Here is a 25,318-nt window from a genome sequence, read left to right as displayed (position 1 = left end):
AACAATTTTTCTCCCTCCTTCTTAATTACTTTGCCTAAAATAAATCCCAAAACATTAAAACCAGAAAATTCAAAATTACCTTAAATTTGTAAAAAACAAACATTTTGGAAATTAAGATTTAACAAACAATGTTCTCTCTGCCCCTGTCCCATTAGTCACTGAATGGACACAGGCATCTGTGATAAGTAAATCAAATGCCTCTTTAGATTTTTTTCAACTGCTGTTTGTCCTCCATATGTAACAGGTTATAAGGACCTGATTTAACTCTATTGAATTCAATAAGATTCTTTCCATTGATTCCCTTGGGCTTTAAATCAGGCCCTAATTTTTTTCTGGAAAATGGATTACAGCTCATTCTAGATTATGCTGGTATTTGTACAGTCGTTGGAGTGATGGCCCTTACATGTTTTGGGAGGTCTGGGCTTTATGCTCACACTGGAGCTGGGGAGGGAAAGTAAGATAAGTTTATTGGTGTATATGTTCTGCATAGAGAGGGTGATGAAATGGGACCTGTAAATAATTGCAGATGTAGAAAGACCTGATGTAGATGTAGAAAGATTCATGATAGCTGTGTGGGAGATTGGAGGGATAGGTCTCAACAGTATTAGTTAATAAAGGATTAGTACTGATGTAACACTTTCACCTACTCAGTCACAGATGCAAGAGTGTAGCCTTTGAGAAAAGAATCCCAAAGACAGCCTTGAGAATGTGTGTGTAAAGAAATAGGGATGTGGCAGAAATGCCTAAACTTTGGAAGTCCTGAAAATGTAAGGCAGAGGCCCCTTAATAAGAATGTTTCTATTCTGGCATATTAGGATAGATAATAATGCAAACAACAGTTAGAGACAAGCAAGCCCAGTGACCAAGATTTTCAACTGTAAGTAATGATTTTAGAAGATTTTCATCTTAATTTTTGGGTGCTAACCTGAGAAAATTAAAGGGACTTGATTTTCAGAAAGTGCTGAATTATATGAAAATCAGGCATCTCAAGAAACGTGACTTTCAAAATCACTGGTCACTACTTTTTATTTAAAAATCGTGGTCATTACTTTTTATTAAATGTGCCTGCCATTGGAAATACAAGAAAATTACAATATGAACACTTTTGGTGGTTATAAATAATAATAATCTGTCCACCTCAAAAGGGAAGTTACTTTGATGTGAATATTTGTTGGCATAGTGGAGGAAATGTTTATTGGGAGGAAAAAGTAAATCACTAGTGCATGTATACAAAAAATTATCAGTTCTTTTTGATGGAAGAAAGTGAATTGCAAACTCTTTTTTTTCCCATCTGGTATGTGCTACCGACTTTTTCATTTCAGGAAAGTTAGACAGCCTTACCTGTGCCATAGACTTTGGTTTTGTAGTCATGTCAATGCCACATGGTAAATCTATTTCTGTGATGTTTTAATCTGCATAGGGTAGGCTAAATATATTCAGTAGGTCTAGTGACCTTTCCTTGAGCAGTGGAAAACTTTCAGCCATGTTAGTCCTGTATTTTTATACCACTGTTATTTACAGGTCTTGTCTTCCTTGCTATTATTTCTTAGGACTGTCCTTGAATAAAAAATAAAAGTGTCAATCATGATTTTTAGTTACACCTGTTTTTTAATACAATTAAAATGGATAATTTTGGATAAAATACATTTCTATTTTTAAGAATCTGTTTTAGCTGATAATCATGTCTTTAAGAACAGTTTGTTTACCAGTGATGGTCAATTTCTGTAGTATATTAACAGGTAATATATGAAATAATTCTGTGTCACATATATTTTTCCAATTAACCTTAGAGCAAACACTAAACAATTTGAAAATGCTTTAAAAACATATTTTTAAAATTCTCATTTACCTACTATTTACATATTGACTTTAAAATAAAAATTGGTTTCAACAACAAAGATTATTATTCATTAGCTTATTAACATTTATCACAATAGCAGCTAGATATCTTGTTGTCATTACAACTCTTAATGTAATAGAGAAAAACTGCTGTTCTTTAGACAGAACTAAAATCAAACAGGAATCAAAAAGTACAAATGCTCTGAAAGATACCTAACCAAATGTCATTGCTTTACATCGTGCAATTAATCTCATTCAGGTTTTGGCAGACCCGCAAAGAAAGCAAATTCTCAAGGCAAGGGCCCTTTATGGAGAAAGCCCTGCAGCTGATTGTGCAGTGTTTGACCTCAAGAATAAACAGGGAAGAACCTTCCAGCTGATCTAAATGTCACTGAGGGAAAGAGCCAGAGGAAGCCTCCTCTTTGATCAGGGATGGGCAAGAGGTGGCTAGCGGGCCGGATCGGCCTGCCAAGGCACTGGATCTGGTCCATAGCCGCCTCACTGGCACCCTTACTGCAAAGCAGCTGCAGCTGCTTTAAACATCAGGCTGCTAATTGCTATACAGTCTGGGCAATTTGGGCAGGGAGGAGAGAGCTTTGTGTGCTGTCCCCACCCCCTAGCAAAATCCTTCAGCTCCTATTGGCCAGTTTCTTGCCAGTAGGAGATGAGAAATTTTGCTGACGGCAGGGCTAGTGAATGAAACCTCCTCATTTCCCTCCGTCCCCCCTGTGCTGGAGCAGAGCCATGTGGAGCAGCCCACCCAGCACACAGGAAGGGAGCCTGTCTCAGGTTCCTACAGAGCTGCTGGCTGGGAGCCACTTAGGTAAGTGCCTCCCAGCCAGAGCTTGCCTCTGGCATCCCACCCCCACAACTGCCTGTCCCAGGCCACCACCCAAACCCTCTGTATCACCTCTCCCCACTTCCTCCAGGTCACAACTCCTTCCCAGACCCTGCATCCTCCTTACAGCCCTCCTCCAGGACAGTATCCTTTCCTGCACACATACCCCTCCCGGATCCTGCACCCCATCCCCCTGCCCCATGTTACCACCCAAACCCTCTGCACCCCCTTTCTTCCTTTCTCCCAAGCAACAACTTCCTCCTCCTGCACCCCAAAATATTTTCCTGCACCCATAATCCCTCCTGCACCCCAAGCCACTGCCTCATATCTAACCCTTTCCTTCATCAGACTCCACACTCTCTCCTGCACCCCAGCCCTCTATCCCAAACTCCGTTCTACATCCCAACTGCTATCCCAGACCCCGCGCCCCCTCCACAGAAGTGCAGTCCTTGACCACTTACCAAAATCTTGGAGTGGCCCCCCCCATTAAAAATTATTGTGCACCCCTGTCTCAGATGGCTGGGTTGCAGACTATTTGGGGCTTTAAAGGTTATGATGCAGCCCTGGAACTGACCTCAAAAATTACCACAAAGCCAATGGGAAGACTTAAGAATAGATTTATGTATTCACAGTGATCTATTCCATGGGTAGCCAGCTCTATTCTCCACAAGTGAGAGATTCTGGACAGTATACTTAAAAGGATTCACTCCCAAAGCCTCAGTTCTTCTACAATGCAACTTAATACTAGCCTGTGTCTGTTCCTCGCAGTATTATGTTAGAGGTGATGAAAATGAAATCAGTGAAACAAAACAAAATAAGCTCCGTAATGCTGCATTCTAATGTGCTCTCCCAGTGCATCTTGTCTTATCTTCGTATATCTCTTCCACGGTAAGATTAGGAATCAGTGTGCGCCCTTTATATGTATCTCCAGTACAGCAGCAAGGATACGGTCATTGAATAAGGTAACAGTGATAAACATGACAAATGCGTGGATGACAGTGGAAAGGCCTCCTAATCAGAGGAATAGTCGCAAGTTTCTAGCCAATTGTGGTTAATGAAAGATACAATGGATTCCATGGAAAACAAAGCCCTGGAACCATTTTGATGAAAAGCAGGCATGTTGCCTTAACAAACAGCATATGCAGTCCTCTGCTCATTCCTTTAAATGTCTCCCAGAGCCAAGAAGCATCACTTCCATCTTGTCTGTGCAGAGTTCTAGCCAGGCTACTTTGTCCAGGCCTTTAACTCATTCAGGCATAACGAGAATATGAGGAATAACGAGACATTGTAATCTGGGTTAATTGAAAAAGACACATACAGCTGGATATCCTCAGTGTGCAGGAGAACTTCAGTTTCCCATATTTCACAGTCTTCTCCTGTGGCTTCATAAGCACATGGAATAAGTCCTATAGAGCTGCTGTGTGAGGGCCCTGAAAGAGAAAGAGCAGTTGCCCAGCATTAGATGTTGGGAACTCTCAGAAAAAGCCATTTGGGCTGCTCTGGCAAGATCCTACAGATGGCAATACCTTGGTATAAGAAGCTGCCAGTAGAGCTGATATCAGCAACCCTGACGTCTAAATCTTGTCCGTTTCTACAAGGAGATTATTAACCACTGATATCAGTGCATTTTCATACCACCATTTGAACCAAGGTACAACACTGAAGGAATCCAGGGGCAGCTGGAGTAGGCCCATAACTACTTTCACAGTAGCCTTTCCTACAGTTAGGAGGATTGAGACAGGACAACAACTGCAAAGTTATTGACATCCAAAATGGTTTCTTGAGTGAGACTGACAGCATTTGGGTGATCTGATGAGCGTATTGTCTCTTCATCACTGTTAAGTCTAGATGGGGTGCAATGGATTTGGAACTGCTCAGTGTAAGTATCACAAATGGATCCAAAACTATGACCCTACCAATTCCTTGTTATATATTGTACTACACTTACTTATTGCAGTGATTGCCTATAGTGTCATTTCCCTTAACTACGAAGGCTGAATTCTGTCTCTTTGTGTTGCTGCCTGTCTCACTCACATTCAGCTCCTTCTCTCCCATGATACTTTTTGCTTTGCACATCTAATCAATGTTAATTTGACCTAGGATTTTAATTTACCAAATTATGTGGGTTTGAGCCCATCCACTGGCATATAAACTCATCTTTGTTAGATGCACACAATATTCTCTCTCTGCTACAGAGGGATGGGCAAGACACACACACACACACACACACACCTGCACAAAGAACTCTGGATGTGGCAAAGGAGAGTTATTTTTATGTTGAAAAAGAAAACTGACAAAAAAGCCAGAACTTTCTTTATTTTTTTTTCACTGAAGTAAATGTTCATCTTGCACAAAACTTATTTTAAAATAAACTGTAGTCAAAGCTTTGAATAAATGTCAGAAAAATCAAGTGCACATAACTTCTCTTCTGTGCTAATTACTCAAAATGACCTGTCTTACAACGTTCCTTAATAATACAGTGCTAGTGTTTTTTAGTTTTTTATATTAGAATGATAATTACAACTGCCTGCATTGCCCCGTCCCCAAGAAAATACCTGTACGAGGAATCTTGAGCAAATAAACAGCTACAGAAGGATTTTTCCTGAGATAATTCCATCATGGAAACATATTTGTCCTATCAGAATAGGCAGTTGAGGATCCACAAGAACCTATTGCTCTCCCTTGACTTTTGTCAAACTCCTGTGTTATGCATATCCACTGAAGAGTTTGTGTAATGTTTGGTTCACATACAAACTCTTATACATAATTTCCAAAACAAAGAACTCAAATACCCTACAAGTTCTCTGGGACAAGTTCCCAGGGTAAATCAGCACAGTTCCATTGACTTCAATAGAACAAACTGTCCCTATGTATGTATTGAAGCTAAGTTGTGTGTGAAGCTGCAGTACACAGTCCCAGTTTCAAAGTGTGTACTTATTATCAACTGTTCTGAAATAGCTTTCTATAAAAAGGCGGTTGCATGTGATCAAGTAAATATAGCTTAGTATATGGGCCACATCCTGCATTTCCCTTCTCACATGACACATAAGGTTTGCTATATATATTGGAATGGATCCAAAGTCCACACAGTCCAGTATCGTATCTCCAACAGTGGTCAGTATGAAATGTTTCAGAGGCAGGTGTAAGAATCCCACAGTAGGCAGATACAGGTTAATCTGCTCCCTACATAGATCTCATCCTACTTTCCAATAGTTAGAGATAATCTTAAACCCTTGTCCTCATTGATTTTGAAAACTCTGGCTATTCTTGATATCCACATAAATGTCCAGTCTCTTTTGAATCTCATCAAGTTCAATGAATTCCTCAGTTAAATCACCTATTGTGTGAAAGAGTACTTCCTTTTGTCCATTTTTAATTTCCCACCTTTTCATTTTATTGAATGTTCCCTCTACCTATATTGTAAGAGAAGGAGAAGTTTCCAATTTCCTCTCTATCATTCATTAATTTATTTACTTTTATCATCCCCTTTCAATGGTAAATATAAACTATCCCAGTCTTTTCAGCCTCTTGATAGAAGAGCTTTCCTTGCTTTCTAAACACCCTCTAGTTCTGCAATATCCTCTTCTTATTATTTATTTGTAAACCATATGTCAGGGATTCCCAAACTTTTTGACACGGGGACCAGTAAATTCATTCACAAACTTTTGGAGGACCAGTAACATTCATTTGCATATTCATTAATCAAATGCTGAATATTCAAATAAGTTGTTTCTGGTCCTCCCAAAGCCCCCAGTGCCAGCTTTAGCAAAGCTTTTGATATGGTCACCCACAATATTCTTGCCATCAAGTTAAAGAATATGGATTGGATAAATAGAGTGTAAGACAGACAGAAAGCTGGTTAGACCAGCATTTCCCAAATTTTTTACTTTAGTTGGAACCCGTTTTTTTCAGTACTGTTTTTTGCAGACTGTGACGGGGCAGTATCGCCCCGCACCGCAACTCCCACCGAGCAGGCGCTGCTCGGCATCTGGGCAGAGGCAGCCCGGCGCTGCGCGGTGTGTTCTTATGCTGCGCCGGGGCTGACGGAGCCGGCCGATGTGCCGGCGGCAAGCCCAAAGTGTGGTGACAGGAGCAGGGATAGCGCGGGGGCATTCCCCCGCCTGGAGAGCCCCGCGCGTCAGAAAAACTGCGGCAGAGCCGGCCAGCCCCGCCCCTGCCCATGCCGATGACGTCAGGGAGGGTGTAAGCGGCGGGACGCTTAAAAATGCCACCGCCATGGCAAAGGGAAGGGGGGAGAGAGGACGGGTGGTTGGGTGGAAGGTTTGGGGGTGGCACCGCGAGCCGGCACCTAAAGGCCCGGTGGGGGCCTCAACCGGCAGGTGGGACCAATCCCCTGATTGCTGGGTGAAGCAGCGCCGGCAGCCTGTTGGCCAAAGGCAAGGTGAGCCCCCTGGTGCCGGAGGGCCGGGGGCGGGGAAAGGAAGCAGCCCAGGGCAGAGTCCCTTAGGGCTGGTGGGCTGACGCGTTACGGCAGGATGACCCGTCAGCCGGACCGGAGCTAGATTGTTCCGTGTCCTTAGGGCCCTAGGCCCGGGCCCCCCTTTTCTCTGCCCCACGGCCGTGGGGAGAAGCCAAGGCTAGAGAAGCGCCCCAATGACCTGTAGTAAGGGCGTGCGGGTGACATTAAGGCTACCCCCCTCCCAAAAGGGGGAGGGGCAGCAGGTACAGTCGGGCGAGACTGGTACACAGACCAAAAATATAAACACGTAAAAAACAAACTGAAAAAATACCAGACATATAACATGTCTGGTATTTTCTCATTAGGTAAGTTGTATTATTACTAGATGTATCAGTTTGTAGTTTCGAACTGCCTGGCTGCTAAATGTGCTCAGGGTGCATGAGTGTGTCTACCAGACAGACAGTTCGCAACTACTCGAGGGGATTGGGGGGAGCACAATAGAATCCCCAGGCCGGACTCACTCATACTTTCAGGGGGGGCAGTGCCCTGAGATCTACATATGGCCAGGTCAGTCCTGGTCCCCCCCACCCCCTCGCTCCACCTCTGGCCAGCGCCACTTCCGCCAACCCCCTCCCGGACAGCCATTTCTCCCCTACTTCTCCCAATCTCCCTTGGCCAGTCCCGCTGCCCACGTCCAGCCCTGCTTCCGGCTACCGCTTCTCTCCCCTCCCCCCCCGCCACACCTTCCTTGGCCAGCTCCCTACCCCCAACCTCGTGCCCCCTGGAAACTCTGCTTCTGCCGCCCCGCCCCCTAATCTCTCCCGATGCCCCGGGCAAGCCCTGCTTCTGGCAGCCGCTTCTCCCCTACTCCTCCTCCCGATCTCCCGGCCAGCCCCCTGCCCCTCGGCCAGCTCTGCTTCTGCTGACTGCCTGTCAGCCGATGGTCAGGGCAGTGTGTGTGTGCGTGTGTGTGTGTGTGTGTGTGTGTGTGTGTGTGTGTGTGTTACCGAGAAAAGGTTTAACGTCCGTGCCTTTACCGCTAGGACCGGGGTCCCATCGCGGAGGGCAGCCAACAGGCTGCCAGACGCCCCGAGTTTTATAGGAAGAGCTTATTACATCTCAGATTTCAGCTGCTAGGATACAGGATCCCTTCGCAGCGGTCAGTCTAGGGAAGACTGAGAGATGCCCCAACGGATCTGTCACCTGGGAGTGTCACGATCCAAAACGCCCAAGCTCTTCCTATACCTGTCCCTTATGACCGGCTGAAGTTCTTTTAAATTGTTCTTGGTTCTGTTACAGCAACTGAAGGAGTCAGGTTAAAACTTAAAACAGTTACAGGTTTATTAAAGAAGCTTATAAATCATATGGTTACAATGGATATTGCTCTATTTCTTAACTGCTAGCAAATATAGATCTTAAAAAATGGTTACAAAGGAAAAATAAAGATAGAAAATAGAAATAATGGTACCATGTGACAGCTTAATCTTAAAAGAGCTATAAATCTATGGATACACTTAAGACAAAGGACCACATCCAGGTACAATTTTTACCTCCTTCTGTGCCTCTTGACTCCAGCGGGTCAAGCCAGGGCCGGTCCCTCAATTCCTAGGAAAGACGAATACGAGGTGGGCGTCCCCATGAACCTCAGGAGGTCAAACACCTAACCCGACCAGCAGATAGATGGTAGATTGACACTCACAGTAAATGTGCTGCTGGACCCATCTTTATACCCATAGGGGCCCGTATCCTCTTTCTTATCTAAGATGCCAAATTGTACTGGTCCGTTTTTGTGGCGCCAGTTCTTACAAGCAAGTTTCAACTTAATTTACACTTGCAAGAGAGAGAACTAAATTGTAAGTACTGGATTTTTTTTTTACTGGGCGGGAGATTCCTCCCCCTGCGGACGGCTGTGTGTTCGTATCAATATGGGTTTCAGTCAAGGGCACACCTCAGCAGCCTCTTGGTCAGCAATTGGCGTATCTCTGTTTACAGCCATCCAGGGTCACAGCAGCCTGCATATCCGGGCCTTCTGTTCAAGGCTTTTACTGCTCTGTGTGCCCTGCATGCTCCAGGCAAGCACAGATGGATGTTACAGGGGGGTTCCTGTCTGGCTACACTGCCCCTCGCCCCAAATCTCCAAAGCCCACCCCGATTTCCCTGTCCAGTGCTGCTTCCAGTGGCCTGCTCTCCCCTACTCCTTCCCTCCCTCCCCCCCGCTCCCAACCTCCCCTAGCTACGCCTCTGCTGGGAGCTGGAACATCAGGCTGCAGGTTATGCCCAGGCCAGCCAAGGGCTTGGTGGACCCGGTGTCACACGGGCACTCCAGGAGCCCGGAACACCCCGGCAACCTTGCTGAGGCCAGGTATTTTTTTCCTGCGGCCCGGTACCGGGCCGTGTCCCATAGTTTGGGAAATGCTGCCATATGTCTTAGGAACAAAAGTTGTGCTACGTGTTGATCGAACACAAAGATAGGGTGACCAATAACTGTACACAGTGTTGTAAATGAGGCCACATCTTTGATTTATTATGATACCTGTATATATTCCACTGCATAGAAAAGATAGGAAGTATGGCAAGAGACCACTCTGGCTTAACCAGGAGATCTTGAATGATCTAAAAATCAAAAAGGAGTCCTATAAAAAGTGGAAACTAGGTCAAAGTACAAAGGATTAATATAAAAAAAAACACAAGTATGTAGGGGCAAATTTAGAAAGTAAAAGGCACAAAACTAGCTCAGTCTAGCTGGAGACAGAAAGGGTAACAAGAAGGCATTCTGGCTTCGTCTATACTGCAGCATTTGCCGCAAGAGCCTATGCAAACGAAGCGTGGATTAGCCTTGTGCCGCGCTTCATTTGTATAATTTATGCAAGTTGTTTTTGCTCAAGGGGGTTTTGCGCAAAAACAAGCAGTGTGGACGGTATTTGCCCAAAGAGGCATAAGGATCTTGCTCATAACGGGGTTTTTGCGCAACGCCCCCCCCCCCCCCTCCACACTGCTTGTTTTTGTGCAAAAACCCCTTGTGCAAAAATGGCTTGAATAAAATGATGCAAATGAAGTGCAGCAATATGCTAATCTGCGCGTCATTTGCATAGGCTCTTGCGACAAACGCTGCAGTGTAGATGTAGTCTCTACAAATATTAGAAGCAAGAGGAAGACCAAGAACAAGGTAGACCCATTGCTCAGTGAAAAGGGAAAAACAGTAACAGAAAATGTTAAAATGTCAGAGGTGCTTAACAACATCTTTATTTCGGTTTTCACTATGAAGGTTGGTTGTGACTGGATGCTTAAAAACAGTGAATGCTAGAAAAAAGGAGATAGGTTCAGAAGTTAAAATAGGAAAAGAACAAGTTAAAATTACTTAGAAAAGATAGATGTCTTCAAGTCATTAGGACCTGATGAAGTGCATCCTAGAATATTCAAGGAGCTGATTGAGGAGGTATTGAGCCATTAGCTATCATCTTTGAAAAGTCAAGGAAGATGGGAGAGATTCCATAAGACTAGAACAGGGAAAATATAGTGCCCATCTTTAAAAAGAGAGCTAAGGACAACCCAGGAAACTACAGACCAGTCATCTTAACTTTCATGAAAGATAATGGAACAAACAATTAAAGAATCCATCAGCAAACATCTGGAGGATCATAAGGTGATAAGTAACAGTTCAGCATGGATTTGTAAAGAACAAATCATGTCAAACCAACCTGATCACTTTCTTTGATAGGATAACAAGCCTTGTGGATAAGGGAGAAGTGGTGGACGTGTTATACCTAGACTTTAGTGAAGGATTTGATACAGTCTTGCATGACCTTCTTATCAATAAACTAGGGAAATACAATATAGATGGGGCTAGTTTAAGGTGGGTGCATAACTGGCTGGATAACCATTCTCAGAGGGTAGCTATTAACGGTTCACAGTCATGCTGGAAGGGCATAAATAGTGGGTTTCTGCAGGGGTCTGTTTTGGGACTGATTCTGTTCAATATCTTCATCAATGATTTGGGGTTGGAAGTCTCGCTGGACCAACTGCTTCCCAGCACTGCGGGTGTGGGAGCCTCAGCATCCCCGGGGGAGGATGGGGAGGAGGTGGAGGGTGTGGAGGGAGAAGTTGGAGAGGGAGAAGGAGTGGAAGGAGGATCAGTAGCTGGGGAGGCAGCAGGCGCTGTAGCGGTAGGAGGCAGCACGCTCTGCACCATGGTCTGCAGGTGCTGGCAGATGGCAAGTCTTCTTGCACCCAGTGCTGGAGGGTGCAGTGCAGGGCTCGCAGTGCCCCCAGGTGCTGCTGTTGGTACCCCTCCACTGCACGGGTGGTCCTGCAGAGCCCTCGGGTGCGGGAGCATGTCCTGGGTAGTGTGGTGCGCCCTGCATGCACAGCTGATGCAGCTGTGAAGAAACGAGAAGTGGCCAGTTATCCCTGGGGACACAGTGGGTGAAGCCCAGCCCGCCTCTGCAAGGTGAGGATGACTGTTCCCTGCACCATCAGAGCCGCTGTGCTTGCACAGAGGCCATGTTCGGAATGTCCTGCTATCCCCAGAAGTGGGAGCTGCCCCGAGACCGCACCCATACCCTGTGCTGTGTATTGTTTGTGTGTGGGGGGGAGGGAGATGTCCCCTGCCTCTGTGTAGAGTGGCCCTGTGGAGGGAGGGCATCCTGCTGTGTCCCACCCCGGAGTCAGGAGAATGTCATGCCTCTTCACATGCATGTGTGGATAACAGGGTAAGGCCCTTGTGTGGCAGCCAGCTGGGGCCACATGCCCAGGGGTGGCATGGCACATGCTCGCACGTGCACAGTTTGCTGTTTGATCTGTGGACAGCAAGGCCCACACACGCAGTCCCTGATTTCCATCTCCCCCTCTCCCCCCACCCCTCCCGGCATAAGGGGACAGTGATGGCACTCACCTTTTGTTGCCTCCCTGGCCTTGGATGACACTAGCGACAGGTCTGCTGGGGTGGCTCGGGGGTCCTGGCTGCTCAGCACGCTTTGTCTGGTCTGTTGTGGCTCCTGGCTCTCCTCCTCCTCTCCTTGATGCCCTGGTCAGACCCTCTGCCCCAGGGTTGACAACCACCTGGGGGGCATGGACCGTCCCGCCCCCCAGGATGCAAGGGCAGTTTGGTGTGTGTGCCCCTCGTTGGGAGCTGCCCCCTGTCCCTGGCATATGCCTGCCCAAGCTCTTTTATTTTCATCCGCACCTGCTCCTGGGTACAGATGTGGCCTTTGCTGGCCATGCTGGCAGCTATCCTGCCATAGACAACCACATTCGTCTGTCTAGTGCGGAGATCATGGACGTTGGAGGATTCCCCCCAAACCTAAATGAGGTCCATGATCTCCGCACTGGACCAGGAAGGCGCCTGCCTTTTCCGGCCCCTGGCAGGCTCCTGGGAGCTGGCAGACTGCTCCTGAGGAGCGGTGGAGGGCTGGCTGCTGGTGGCTTGCTGGCTCATATTGGGTCAGGGGCAAGACAGACTGTTTGTTGGGATGGCAGGCTTGGAGCTGGCACAGGCACTGTGGCTAGACTCTACCCTTTTAAGGCCTCCGGAGAGGGGGGGAAGGAGAGTAGTTTTCTTGGTTGTGGCCAGAGTGATTGTGACCAAACTTATTTCGAAATAGCAGTTTTGAAATTGGCGTTATTCCTCGTGGAATGAGGTTTACCAATTTCGAAATAAGCGCTCCGCTATTTTGAATTAATTTCAAAATAGCGGTTGGCTTGTGTGGACCCTGGTAAAGTTATTTTGAAATAACTTTGCTGTGTAGACATACCCTAGGAGTGCATTTAAGCTCATTTTAATTGTGTTCCTGAATGACATTTTAAATTAGAATGGTTTGTTAAAGCTTGCTGGATTAGGCTCTATATTATGGAGCATCAAATGGACCACAAGAAACAGCAAAAAAAGAAATAATCCAGCGTAAATCTTTTATTACTTAGTTTCCCGTCATTTTTAGCAAAGTAATCTAATCTCTCTCTCTCTCTCTCTATATATATATATATACAAATCGTTTTCCTGTGGGACGACAAAGTGACATCATCACAACATCGTTCACAGGCTGGGCAGTAGGCATGGCTGGGTAAAGCCTCATCCCCAACCCCGCCCCTTCTGTCCCAGGCCCTGTCCCTGGAGCCAAGCTTCACCCACTGCCAGACCGTCTCTCTTCTGCAGCCACATGGAAAGCTGGGCTGGCACGCCTTAGCCTGGCCTTCCCTGGATGCCATGGGCAGAGCTGGACCTGGCCTGGCGGCTTGTGTGGCAGGCGGGGGGGGGGGGGGAGTAGTGGATTAAAAAGTGGCCCTGGGATGGCACAGCTGGGAATGGAGGGGTGGTGCCGAAGGAGGAGCCCGGGCTGGCACAGCCATGAGTGGCAGGGAGGAAAGTTGGGGTTCCCTCCCCCCCGAGAGGGGAGGGGTTGGTGAGCATGGGTCACAGCCACCTAGTTTATGTGTAAAAAAGAATAAAAGGTTATATTAAACTTTTTCATGAGTTTTGTAAGTAAAATCACAGACCTATGTAACCTCACTCATACTCCCTGATTTATCTTTGAATTTTCAGGTTTTGATTCTTTTCTTATATTTAAAATTTTCTATTGTACCTGAGCTTCATAACTAACTGGGCTAAAGCTGCCTATATCTCTCCAGTTCAAAATTTTTATTATTGTCAAAGTTATGTTTATATCTTGTTAGATACCTGATACAGAAGGCTTAGTTTCCTTGGAAAAGAAAATCCTTAAAATCTGAGAACATTTTAGATCAGTTAAAAATGCAGCACTGGTACAGTATTAGATTACATGTACTGCCACATGTATATATGTATAATGCTGTATTTGTATAAAATATTGTAGTCCTGTATCTTTGCCAAACATGTGAGATCAAAGATGGTAAATTACTGTTGTTGAAGTCAGATACACCAGAAGAAAAACACAAGTTTGAAATTACTGAAACAGCATGGGAAAGGGGACTGGAGTTCCCAGAAGTATACCGAAAAATGAAGGCTTCACAGTTAGGAAATGAGTTGGTCAGAGATTTCCAAGAGCAGATGAAGTGTTCTTTGACCCGAAGAAAGTGTTTATCATCTCACCAAATGTCTACTCAGCAGCATTTTTTCTCCTCCAAAGTGTTCCTATTTTAAAAAATGATGAAGTGATTAGCTGTTGCTATCAGCATTTAAGGAACAAGGCATTACTCTGTTTTGCTTAGAAAACGTATTTGTAAAAGAAGCAATTTTTATGAAAGCTGTAGTATATATTGTCAAACATGACATGAGAAAGCCAAAGAATTAGGGACTTAGAGCTCCTGTAGGTTTTGTTATATTTATCAGAAAAGAAGCGTTTGTCTTTTAAAAAGTGAAATTTCTATCACTAGGAAGAAGGATTTCACAATATTTGTAAACCAATTTCACGAATCTTCTTTTTGAAAATGCAACTAGACAAATCTACCAACAAGACTGAGATCGGTAACTCACACTTCCAGTTATTTCAGTAGAGGGAAAACAAAGTTAACTTTGAAGTTCATTTGCAGCAATTTAAAATGATATTGTTTACATCTGAACAATATATTCAAATTAATAATAATAATAATTAATAATTAATAAATTAGCATTCTGCCTTTCACCTTCCAAATACTTTGTAAACTTGATTAGCTAATATAGGGCCTAATTGAAGTGAGAGGGATTTTTATGTTCACAGAAGGCTGAATATGGGAAAACAGGTTACAGTCCTCGTTACCTAAAATTACAGCCATCTTCCCAGGAATGGATAATATTGTTTTTTAAAATCCTAACATTATTCAGTGGAATTGAAAGATTCCAGAATTGTACGTGACTTGCCCAAAGCTTTAGACAGTAGTAATGCAGAGTCAGATTTAAAACTTAAAAAGTTTGTGTGTCATACATAGCCTTAGACCATTAATTTGCTTCTCTCTAGTGAATGCCCATGTCTGGTATCCCTGGACATATCGTGTAAGTCCTGGCATGCTACAGCCATCATTCTCACTTCTTTGAGTCACAGCAAAGGCAATTAGATATAATGCAACTCCTTTTCTTTTTGGTTTTGAGAAAATTTGGGATACCACAATATAGAAAAATAAACTCCAAGAGAAAGTGAGTGATATCAGTGTAATAGATTCCACCATGGCCAACACAGTAAGGATTCAAGGTGGAGTCTCCAGAGATGAAAGCAAAAATCTCTACAACTTGGTAGGGAGAAAAGGAAGGAATTTGTATAGAAGTGCACCCAGGTGGGGCAGCTTGCAGGATCAGGATTTTAAATGATATTTTGCTGAAAAACACAAAAAGCCAATAATTTGTATACATTTTAGAAAAATATATGGAATTAGATTTCATTTCAAACAACACATCTTCAAATACATTCGTCAGTTCTCTTCACTTGTGAACACACTATATTGAGTTTACATTGAATGCTAAGGGCTGCACATTGGGTATTCATTTCTAAATAAAAATCTTGTTGAATTCAGTGGGAATTCTGTGAAGCATTTATTTTTGGTATATTTCTGGAAACTCCATTCCTCCTTCCCATGAAGTTTTGGTAATTTCAGATTTGTCGACCTTTTTCTTGTATATCTGACATCAACAACAACAGTCATGGATTTATAGCTACTGTTCGTAATATTTCTCAGCATAAAGCAGTGGTTCCCAAACTTTTTGGTCTGCAGCCCACCGCACTCAAACCTTTCCGTGGATCACCAGCCAACCACCCATGATGAAAAATGCTTTCTCTTATCTATCAATCAATGGTTATCAAACTGCAGTCCATGGACCACTAGTGGTCTGTGGCCACCTTGCAGATGGGCCATGGCTCAAGTCTTAGCCCCCCGCCTCCTCTGCAGTGGGGAGGCTGCACAGGCGCTTCAGTCCAGCACCCCATGCCAGGTTGGAGCACGAGCTGCGGGATCTGGTTTGAGGAGGCAAAAAATGGCTCCATGCACTATTGCTTCCCTTCCCCTGCTTGGGGGATTGGCAGTGCATGAATGCACTGTCTGGAGGCTTTCCCCGCTGCTCCCATTGGCTCATGTTGAGGCAGAAACCCATTATAGAGAAGTTCAGTCAAAATGGTTAAAGTCTGGCAAAGATATAAGCAACTGCAAACATGAGAAGGGGAGTCTCAGGCAGTATTGACTACAGGGAGTGCTATCAGATGTAAAACCATTATGAACATGAACTGTTTTCTTCTTTTAAATGTTTCAGATTCTTTGAATATATATTTCTCTATCAAGATGCAGTGATGTTTCAGATTGAACAAGTCACAAAGCTGTGTTCAAAGATTGCTTTAACTGAGCCATGGGATCCTTATGATATTCCTGACAACTCCACTTATGAAGATCAATACTACATTGGGGGGCCTGGAGATGAAATTATGGTACAGGAATGGTCTGATAGAAAACCAGCCAGGAAATGTAAGTGTATTTTGCTTTATTAAAAATGCCTGCATCTCCTTTACCTAACATACAATTTTCCACCCAACTGTTAGTAAGGGTTTGCATATTACCACAAAATTTGCAGGAAGAAATAATATGTACTAAATATGCAGCATATATAGTGTATCATATTAGTGCTGTATTGTATTAAAGAAAATGTCCCCAATGTCTAAATTAGTGCAAGAGAATATAATGGAAATTAAGGCCCTCTGATAAGGCCAGGTCATTAGGAGGTGACATGCTTTTGGACGGTTCCTTTCTGGCAGAGGGAGGCAGATGCTAATCTCTCTGTATGGTCATATGGGTAGTGTGTGTCACACAATGTAGAAATAACATTGATTAAAAGATTGCAAAATCTACAAGAAAGGAGTAGATGGGAAAACAGAACCAGTGGAGGCGTCCTGCTTTTTTCTGGTATTTCAATGGGTGCAAACACCCTGAATCCTTTGCTGAGAAGGCAAATTGACAGCATGTTTTGCCTCATGAAAGCTGAGTCACAGCTAACCTGGGTGAAAAACACTGAAAGGACTTCAAGTGAGCATCGCTTTACAAGACATAAAAGTATCTAGTTAATTAACTCATATCTAGGGGTCGTGGGTAAGAGTGTGTTTATCATTAACAGTGGGGCCTACGTAGAACTTGTTGCCTCTGGCTGATAGAAGTGGGGAGCTGTGCCCTGGCAGGCATAGATGAGGCTTCTTTGTGCTAAGAATAGGTCGTAGTGAGGTGCCTCACAAACCCAGGTGCCCCTGGAAGCATCATACTCAGGCCCTACCTATAATAAAAATAGTTCTTAATAACCCTTGAATTTAAATTGAATTTACAACATTATCCAGTTAATGCAACACTTATGACCCGGTTTTGAACCTTAATACTCAGACAAGGGAAAATATTTCTGTAATAAAAAAATGTGAAAATAATATAAAGGAAAAGATTGTTAGAACTCCAACTATGCTGGATGCATCCTCTAACATTCACCATCACCATCCTAGCCAGGAAACTTATTATTCAGATCTATTATTGTTGGCAGATTTACAGACTTCATAACCAGTTATTAGCAATTTGCACTCTTAAAGTCATTTGAATATGCCCTGATATATTATACACCCCCAATTATTTTTGAGTGTTTTATACAATAATATTGAAAGAAAACAATGTCTTGTTCATCTCTATCTGTTCATCCACCCATCCCTCAGACATAATTTATCTTGGATTCTGGAGATTGTTATTATGGTAAGGTTATTCTGATTTCAAGGGAAATGTATTGTACGTTAATAGCATTTTTTGCATTCATTTTATATGAAATACACTAAAAACATTGTGAGCTGATGTATTATGACTTTTTGGGAAGTGTGTTGAATTATTGCTGATCTAGCAGCCTTTATTTAGATGTTCTGTGTATATGTCACAGCTCAAGTTGTTTTCATAATGTGGACTGGATTTTAAAATGATGCATGCATGACCACTCTTTGGATTAGAGAAGGTAGGTAGAGCAGGGGTGAGCAATACAATGGTGGTGATTCACAAGAATTAGCCCCTGATGGGCCACTGCAGCTATATTTACCTACACTCCCACAGGTATGGGCGATCACAGCTCCTATTAGCCGGAAATGGCAATCTGTGGCCACAGGATCTGTGAGCCCCTGTACCAGTGGAGGTGCAGGTAAATATGGTGGTGTGGGGGCCCGCTAGAGGCTTACCCTGGCAGACTAGATCCAGCCTACTGGCCAGTATTTGCCCATCCCTGAGGTAGAGGCTACTAAAGGGTTGAAAGCAATTAAAAAATTGTCACTAATATGGATTACTAAAATGCGAAGGTCACTGCATCCATCATATATTTTTCATCCCTTGGGGATTGGAATCAGGGTTCCTATAATAAGAAATACTAATCACATGCACTAGTGCTTAATGGAAGGATCTCAGACTTGGTAGCATCTAGGATTTAAAGCTTAAAGACTATCAAGTGGTTATGGCTAGATGTAGGCTCCCTCTCCATGTCTTAGAATTTAACACATGGGAATTGGTGCACTGATCAATTCTGAAATTTCTATATAGACTCTAGCGTATGGTAGGATATAATGCAAGAATAATATATACATCCAAATTCAAGAAGAATTTGATTTTTTTAAAAGCCATAATAGAGTTAACAGCAGTAAAATGCCCTGAATTCTTTATCTTTAGTCTTTCAAATTATTTGTTAGTAACCAATTTTATATCATCCTTATAATCCCAAAAGGGCATTCCACAGAAGAAATCCCTTAATTATTACATCAAAATAAATACATCTGCTTTGCCAGTGTTTAATTATGTCACTCTTTACAGTCTAATAAAATACAATACAATTCTTCTTTGAATAGCCTCTTTCAAGCAAAATATATTCCAAATACTGTGTAAAAGTAAGGAAGGCATTTGTGCACATACTTAAAACAATACAGTCACCAAGTTAAAAAAAGGGGGAAGAGAAAAATTGAGAGGTGCAGACAGGAGAGAAAATAAATACCATGAGGTGAGATTTTAAAAGGGATGGTGAATCAGTGATATCCGTCTAGAGGGCAGAAGCTGCAGAGATAGAAATGCTTGCATCAGCAGTGGCAAGATTATGTGACATCACAAACGGGAAACTAGTGGTGGAGAATCAGAGAGGGAGAGAGAGAGAGAGAGAGAGAAAGAAAGTAGGTCTGAAAGTTATGCTGGATTAAGTCCATGACATATTCTCCATTTTAGGACACAAATTTTGTATGCTTAACTTGTATCTTGCAGTGGAGAATAGGGACCAAGAAGTGTAGTTTTGAATAGGTCTTCAAATGAATGAGCCAGGAGAGATGTGTAGGGAGGTGGAAGTTGCACTAATGAAAGTATGGATGAAGATTTCTGCAACAGGGGCAGGGAAGGAGGAGACGTATATAGGCAATGCCTTGGAGAGGATGTAGGTTTGTTTTGCAGACAAAGGATTGTGTGAGAAGTAAAATGTGAGGATTAGGATGATGCCACAAGTTTACAAAGAGACTGAAATGAATGGGAGGAATGAATCAAGGAAAGAGGTAGATAAGTTAGAATAGTGTTTGGGAATGCTTCTTCTTTTCCAGGACTAACATGTCTGTGTCTGAGATAGTTAGCTGGAAGAAGATGAGACGAAGCCAAGTATATTTTTATTAGAGATGTGTCAAAAGGCAAAATATGTACAGCTGGAGATTATCAGTGTAAAATGGGCTGTTAGAAATTAAGATAACTGAACGCAATGAAGGTAGAAGGCTGTGGGTCTCCACCAAGGAGAATTCTTGGTGTAGAGAAGGAATTCCCACCAAAACAGAGAACAAGCAACTTCATAGGTAATAGGAGAGCTATGGACAAGGAGGGATTCAGATATCTTACACAGCTGTGGAAATTGAGTATTCCTCAATATCAAAGGTGGCTCTGAGGCCCAGCTGTATGAGCATAGAAAGAGAGCCTTCAATAGCAGAAGGAAGAAATATATTTGTCATGGGTTAACTATAGGTTGGACCTCCCTGGTCCAGCACCCTCAGGACCTGTCTGGTCCTGGATGAGGGATTTTGCCAGACCAGGGGAGGTCATTTCTGGACCCCCTGCTGCTGGCTCCTTCACCCAGCTCCTGGCCTCTCAGCTGGTGCCTCACCTCCTGCTGGCCCTGCTGCCCTGTCAACCCCGCTGGGCAGCCATCACTGCCGTGGCTTTGCGCCCCACCAGGCAGCTGCGCGCGCTATGCTGGGGCTCTGGGTCTCACCGGGCAGCCACGCACTGCGGATCACTGCCCCGCCGACCTACCGTGGTTCCCAGCCAGGCCGGGCAGCCATGCACATATCTCCCAACCCTGCTGGGCAGACCCGCAGTCATACGCTGGGCTGACCCGCAGTCATACACTGGGCAGCTCACTGCCCTGCCAGCCCCACCGGGATCCTTGCTACTGGCCCTCCACTGGGACTCTCTGGTCCTGCAGCATCATGCTGAACCCTGGATGTTGCCAGACCAGAGAATCCCAGGTAAGAAAGTTTCAATCTGTACAGGAAAGAGTGGTTTCCAAGTTATGTACAGTGTGAAGATCATCCAGGGTACTCTGACCTTTGAAATTATCTAGGCTCAAATGTGGGATGCAGTGTATGATGTTTACCCCAAATGTGGGACACACAACATTTGTCAAGCTGGAAACTCAAAATGCTGTGGAGTTCCTCCCTTTAATGTAAAAAACTCCTGTTAGAACTTTATTTTCATGGTTCTTCATTTGTGAGGTAAATAATTTTTTACAATAAAAAGGTGAGGATGTCAAATTTGTGTGGCAGGTAGGTAAATTTAGGACTAAAATAACTATCCTTCCAAGTGATGGGCACTTGGGATCTATGAGAGAATCAGACAGAGAGGTGAGAGAAACCTACTTTCTTGATTAGACTGATGAGACATGGATACTTACAGGGAGTGCTGCAGATCTGCCGTGGCTCTTTTAATAAAAAATAATTGGAAAAAATGGTGTGTAAAGTCATGGGTATGAAAATTCAGCTATAATTCTTTTAATACAATATGTATAACTCCCTCCATTTTCACTGCTACCTTCTCTTCCTCCTTCTTGCTTCAAAGGTGTGGAGACCATCAACCACCCAGAGCCACACATTGGCACAGCAACCCTGCTTGGTGTGGAGGGAGGGCCCTGGGGTAAAGAGGCAGGAGAGCAATCCCATTCTGCATTCACTTCACAGCAGCAGCTCCTTTCCCACAGGATTGGGACTGGCTCCCCACACTGGGCATTGCCATCTGGATCACACGTGGGTCACTGGCTCATATTTGGCCTGGCCCACCTCTTAATCATCATGTAGTGTTCAGAGCTGGGAGCCAGGCCAGATCTTACAGGACAGGAACCCCACTTTGGGATGAGTGTGGGCTGGGCTAGCTCTCCAGCCCTTTCCACTGTGGCCTCGTCTCTCTACTAAGTTAGTAACCCACCCCTAGAATCTTACCACAACTCAGTGACAGTTCATGATCCAAGGTTTGGAAAATACTGCTTTATTACAAACATGGGTACAAAGAAAAATCAGAAGGCTCCATAGAAAAGGTGAGAGAGAGCTGAGGAAGGGAAAGTAATGGAAAAGAGTAATAGTGAGGGGTTAGGGAAGCAATATTGCCATGAATTAGGGTAATAGATGTGAAGAAGGAAGTCTGCAAACATGATTCTCTATTCAGAACAATTTTCTGGTAATTAGGGATTTAATTAACCCAATCCTAAATTGATTTCTGCTGTCCATTAGAATAGCAGAAATCAGTTTATCTCATGAGTTTCTTCAGATATGTTTACAATATACAGAGTTTTCAAAAATAGCACCAGAAGTTAATATTCAGGTCAGATGTGACTGAACATTTTATCTTTAAAGAGCACGAGAAACATTTTTTCGTTTCACTTCTCTGTTAAGGCTGGGATTTTCAAAAAGTTGTAAGTGCCCATCTCCCCAGGGGTCCCTTGAAAATTGTGATTGAAGTTAGGGAAATATACAAATGTTTTGTTGTCCCATAAAATAATCATACTTTGTGTTTCATCATAGTTGAGTCCTGGGTTGGCGTTTATACAGTCAAGGACTGTTACCCAGTGCAGGAAACCTACACAAAGAACTACAGCGTGACAACCTCCACCCGCTTTTTCGATTTAAAGCTGGGTATTACTGACCCTTCTGTGTTTATTCCACCCAGCACCTGCCAGGAAGCCCAGCCAGTAAAGATGAAAGATGAATGTTGATTATGGACAATTGGTTGTGACATGTAACCTGCTTTTCAATCCCATTGTTGCTCTTTTGGGAATTCTAAAATTTCACTAGAAAGGGAACACAACATTTAATTGAACAGAGAGCTAAGATGTGTAACAAAAAGGACATTTTATTTCATTGTTTCACTAAATTAAACTCTGTTCAGTGATTCACTTGTTGTGTTTGTTACCAATGAAGTTTATAGGCACTATGTTAGCTGTGAATTTTTTTGAAAGTTTCATTATTTAATATGTCAAAATGCCAACACAAAAGTATATTGTGCTCTTATTAACATAAAGGAAAAGTTGAATATCATTTGTTACTTCTGAAGAGATTTGTGAGGTTGGTAAAATACAGTCTGTTTAAGAGCTAAACTGTAACCATAAAATGGCATAGTTTAAGCAGACAATATCAGAGTGATTAAATGCATTCTCTTGGGTTTTTTATCCTTGCTCTTAAAAAAAGCTGTCAGTCAAGAGTGTGGGGATTTGAGATTTTTGTGTTGTGTATGGCTGTTTGTTTGTTTGCAAAGAACCAGAATAACTATTCATAGAATATACATGACTGTTTTAATACTGTATTGGGGAGAAAATAAAAAATTAAGCCATAATTTTTCTTGCATTTATTAATCCCTCAGTGAAGCCTTTCTACAATGTCTGATTAGAGATTTTTTTTGTTTTATTCATTTCTAATTCATGCTTTGTCAAGGCATTGTTGCTTTTAATCTGTGCAAATAAATTAATAGATACTGCACTCTGAATTGCTATAATTGTTTGTAACACCTACATCCAGAAGCCTTTTTCTCCCCCGCTCCTGTCACCTAACTAGCTAAAGCTAGATTAATGCATATATAGCTCCTCCCATTGCAATTCAAATGAAAGACCTAAATGTGTGACAGGCGGAAAAATAATATTTTAAAGCCCTTCTTTATGGTATGATTTCAATGCACTATGATCCAAGCACAAATGACAATCATCTTTTGTTTGCAACCTTTCCTTTGATCACTGAACACATTCATTGTTAAATCAGCATTCTAGAACATTAATATACACATGCAGCTATTTTCTGGGGGAAGGAACAAGAGCTTCATTTAAATAAATAAAACAAAAAAACCCCAGGAACTGTACATTTTTAGCAGTACAAACAGAACAGGACATTCAAGTGATATAGACTATATAATTGTCACCATCTTCATGTGTATGAAATTATAGTAAATACTTTAGTCTTCTATAAGTCTAGGATCTTATTTCAATTGTTAATTGATTATATACATATACCTAGATTTTCTGATCCCTTAATTCATGTTTGCTAGTACCTCATTTCATGAGTACTCCTGCTGAAGCCAACAGGACAACTTTTAGAGGCATCAGTAAGGGGATCAAATTTTGGCCCTTAAAGATAATTTTTTGAAAATATCCCACAAGACTTCCTTTTCTAGGATAGTCTTCTAAAGAGAAAATTATCTAGAGTGATAGTGAGGGGGGAAGATTACCTACAATATATAATTTACTGATCAGTAGTTCCTTCTTAGCTAACAAAAACCAAAGACCAAAACCATCTTTGGAAGTGTGTGGAGCTAGGTACATTATTTGTTTCTATATGTTCATTTCTCTACTGCTTTTATCATGTAGACACTGCAGCACAGTGTACGTGTGTATTTTCCTTTCAGAGCTGGAGTTATGAAGGAATTTTCTTTAGTGGAGTCCTTCCTGCAAGTATACATGTGAATTAGCTGAAGTATAACTAATTAGTGATATTTTCCCAAACACTTAAACTTTATTGAGATGTGCTAGTGATCCTATCAATTTAGTATGCAGTTAGTCTATGTGATTTCTCTATAATTTTGTGACAACTTAAATACTAACTGCATATTGTTTTCATTAGGGCAACATGCATTTCTTAATATATGGTTCTTGTTGAAATCTGGAAAATATAATAAATCTGTCTAGCAGACATGGAAATGTGATTCCACATCATCAGGAAAGACTGTGTTGTGGTTTAACAGATAAAAATGTAATCTCTCTGTGTGTGGATGTAATACCATGCTTATGATTATATTGGTTCTAAAAATAATATTACAGTAGATGGTATTTTAATATTCATTTGCAGAAGTCTGTAACACAAAGTGCTTTTAAAAATGTTGCTGTGACAGCCAAGTTAATTCTCAATGACAAAACATATGCAGCATAAAACAATGCTGTTTTTGCATGTTTGAGTTCTGCTTTCTATATTCAATAAAGGGACTTGTCAAAAAAAAGAACAAAGAGCCTTGAGTCTGTTTTCTCATTGTTTTAAATTAATGTATCATTAACCAAAAAGTTTGCCTAACTTATTCTGTTGTTTTCAGCAGAGGCATATAAGGCCTTTAACATTGCTTATTAACTTTTTTACACCACTATGGCAATCTTAAGTGCTTTATAGTGGGAGTAAATTACATTTATGCCTACTTTAAGGCCCATTTCCATTGCCTGACTGATGTAGAACGGCTTTTGTGTAGCTAACACTCTGGAACAATAATTTCTTACAGCAACTACCCTGGGCGTAATCAAATATTGCTTATCTGCGGTGAGAGAGGCACAAGAATGCTAGCTAGGAGTAACAGTAGCTTTGGAGTTGAAAATCTTGTGAGAAAAAGTGTGTGTGTGTGTGTGTGTGTGTGTGTGTGTGTGTGTGTGTGTGTGTGTGTGTGTGTGTGTGTGTGTGTGTGTGTGTGTGTGTGTGTGTGTGTGTGTGTGTGTGTGTGTGTGTGTGTGTGTGTGTGTGTGTGTGTAATTTCCAGTACTGGCTGGTTTCAGCTTTGCCAGATTTAGTGCAAAAAGAGACTTTTGTGCCATATTTTTGTATCTCTGCTTTGATGCTTAGCCAAAGCAGAAAGTGGAGAAACATAACATTGTTTTGTTTAAAGCTAATAAGACATTCCTGAATCACTCAAAAAAGATTGTTTTATAGTTTGGCCTAGCGATTTGAACATTTGGGTTAGTTCGTATTTTAACTAGTTTGTTTAGACCTAATGTTAATCTAGGGTCAGAGTAAGGTTGCCAACTGTCTAATAATCACACAAACCCA

The 25,318-nt window shown here is 42.7% G+C and overlaps 1 protein-coding gene across 1 annotated transcript in view; it reads left to right on the top strand.

Moving 5' to 3' along the window:
• Positions 1-24,506, top strand: part of EPDR1 (ependymin related 1) — a 39,811-nt gene extending 15,305 nt beyond the window's left edge. Inside the window, exons 2-3 of the mRNA XM_075921740.1 lie at positions 16,282-16,490; positions 22,055-24,506. Coding sequence (XP_075777855.1) covers positions 16,282-16,490; positions 22,055-22,245 — 400 coding nt within the window. The 3' untranslated portion in view covers positions 22,246-24,506. The remainder of the gene's footprint in view (positions 1-16,281; positions 16,491-22,054) is intronic.
• Positions 24,507-25,318: the final 812 nt, after the last annotated feature.

The sequence above is a fragment of the Pelodiscus sinensis genome, chromosome 2 (genome assembly GCF_049634645.1).
Source record: "Pelodiscus sinensis isolate JC-2024 chromosome 2, ASM4963464v1, whole genome shotgun sequence".
In the NCBI taxonomy this organism is placed as follows: domain Eukaryota; kingdom Metazoa; phylum Chordata; order Testudines; family Trionychidae; genus Pelodiscus; species Pelodiscus sinensis.
This window is presented reverse-complemented; position numbering and strand designations above follow the sequence as displayed.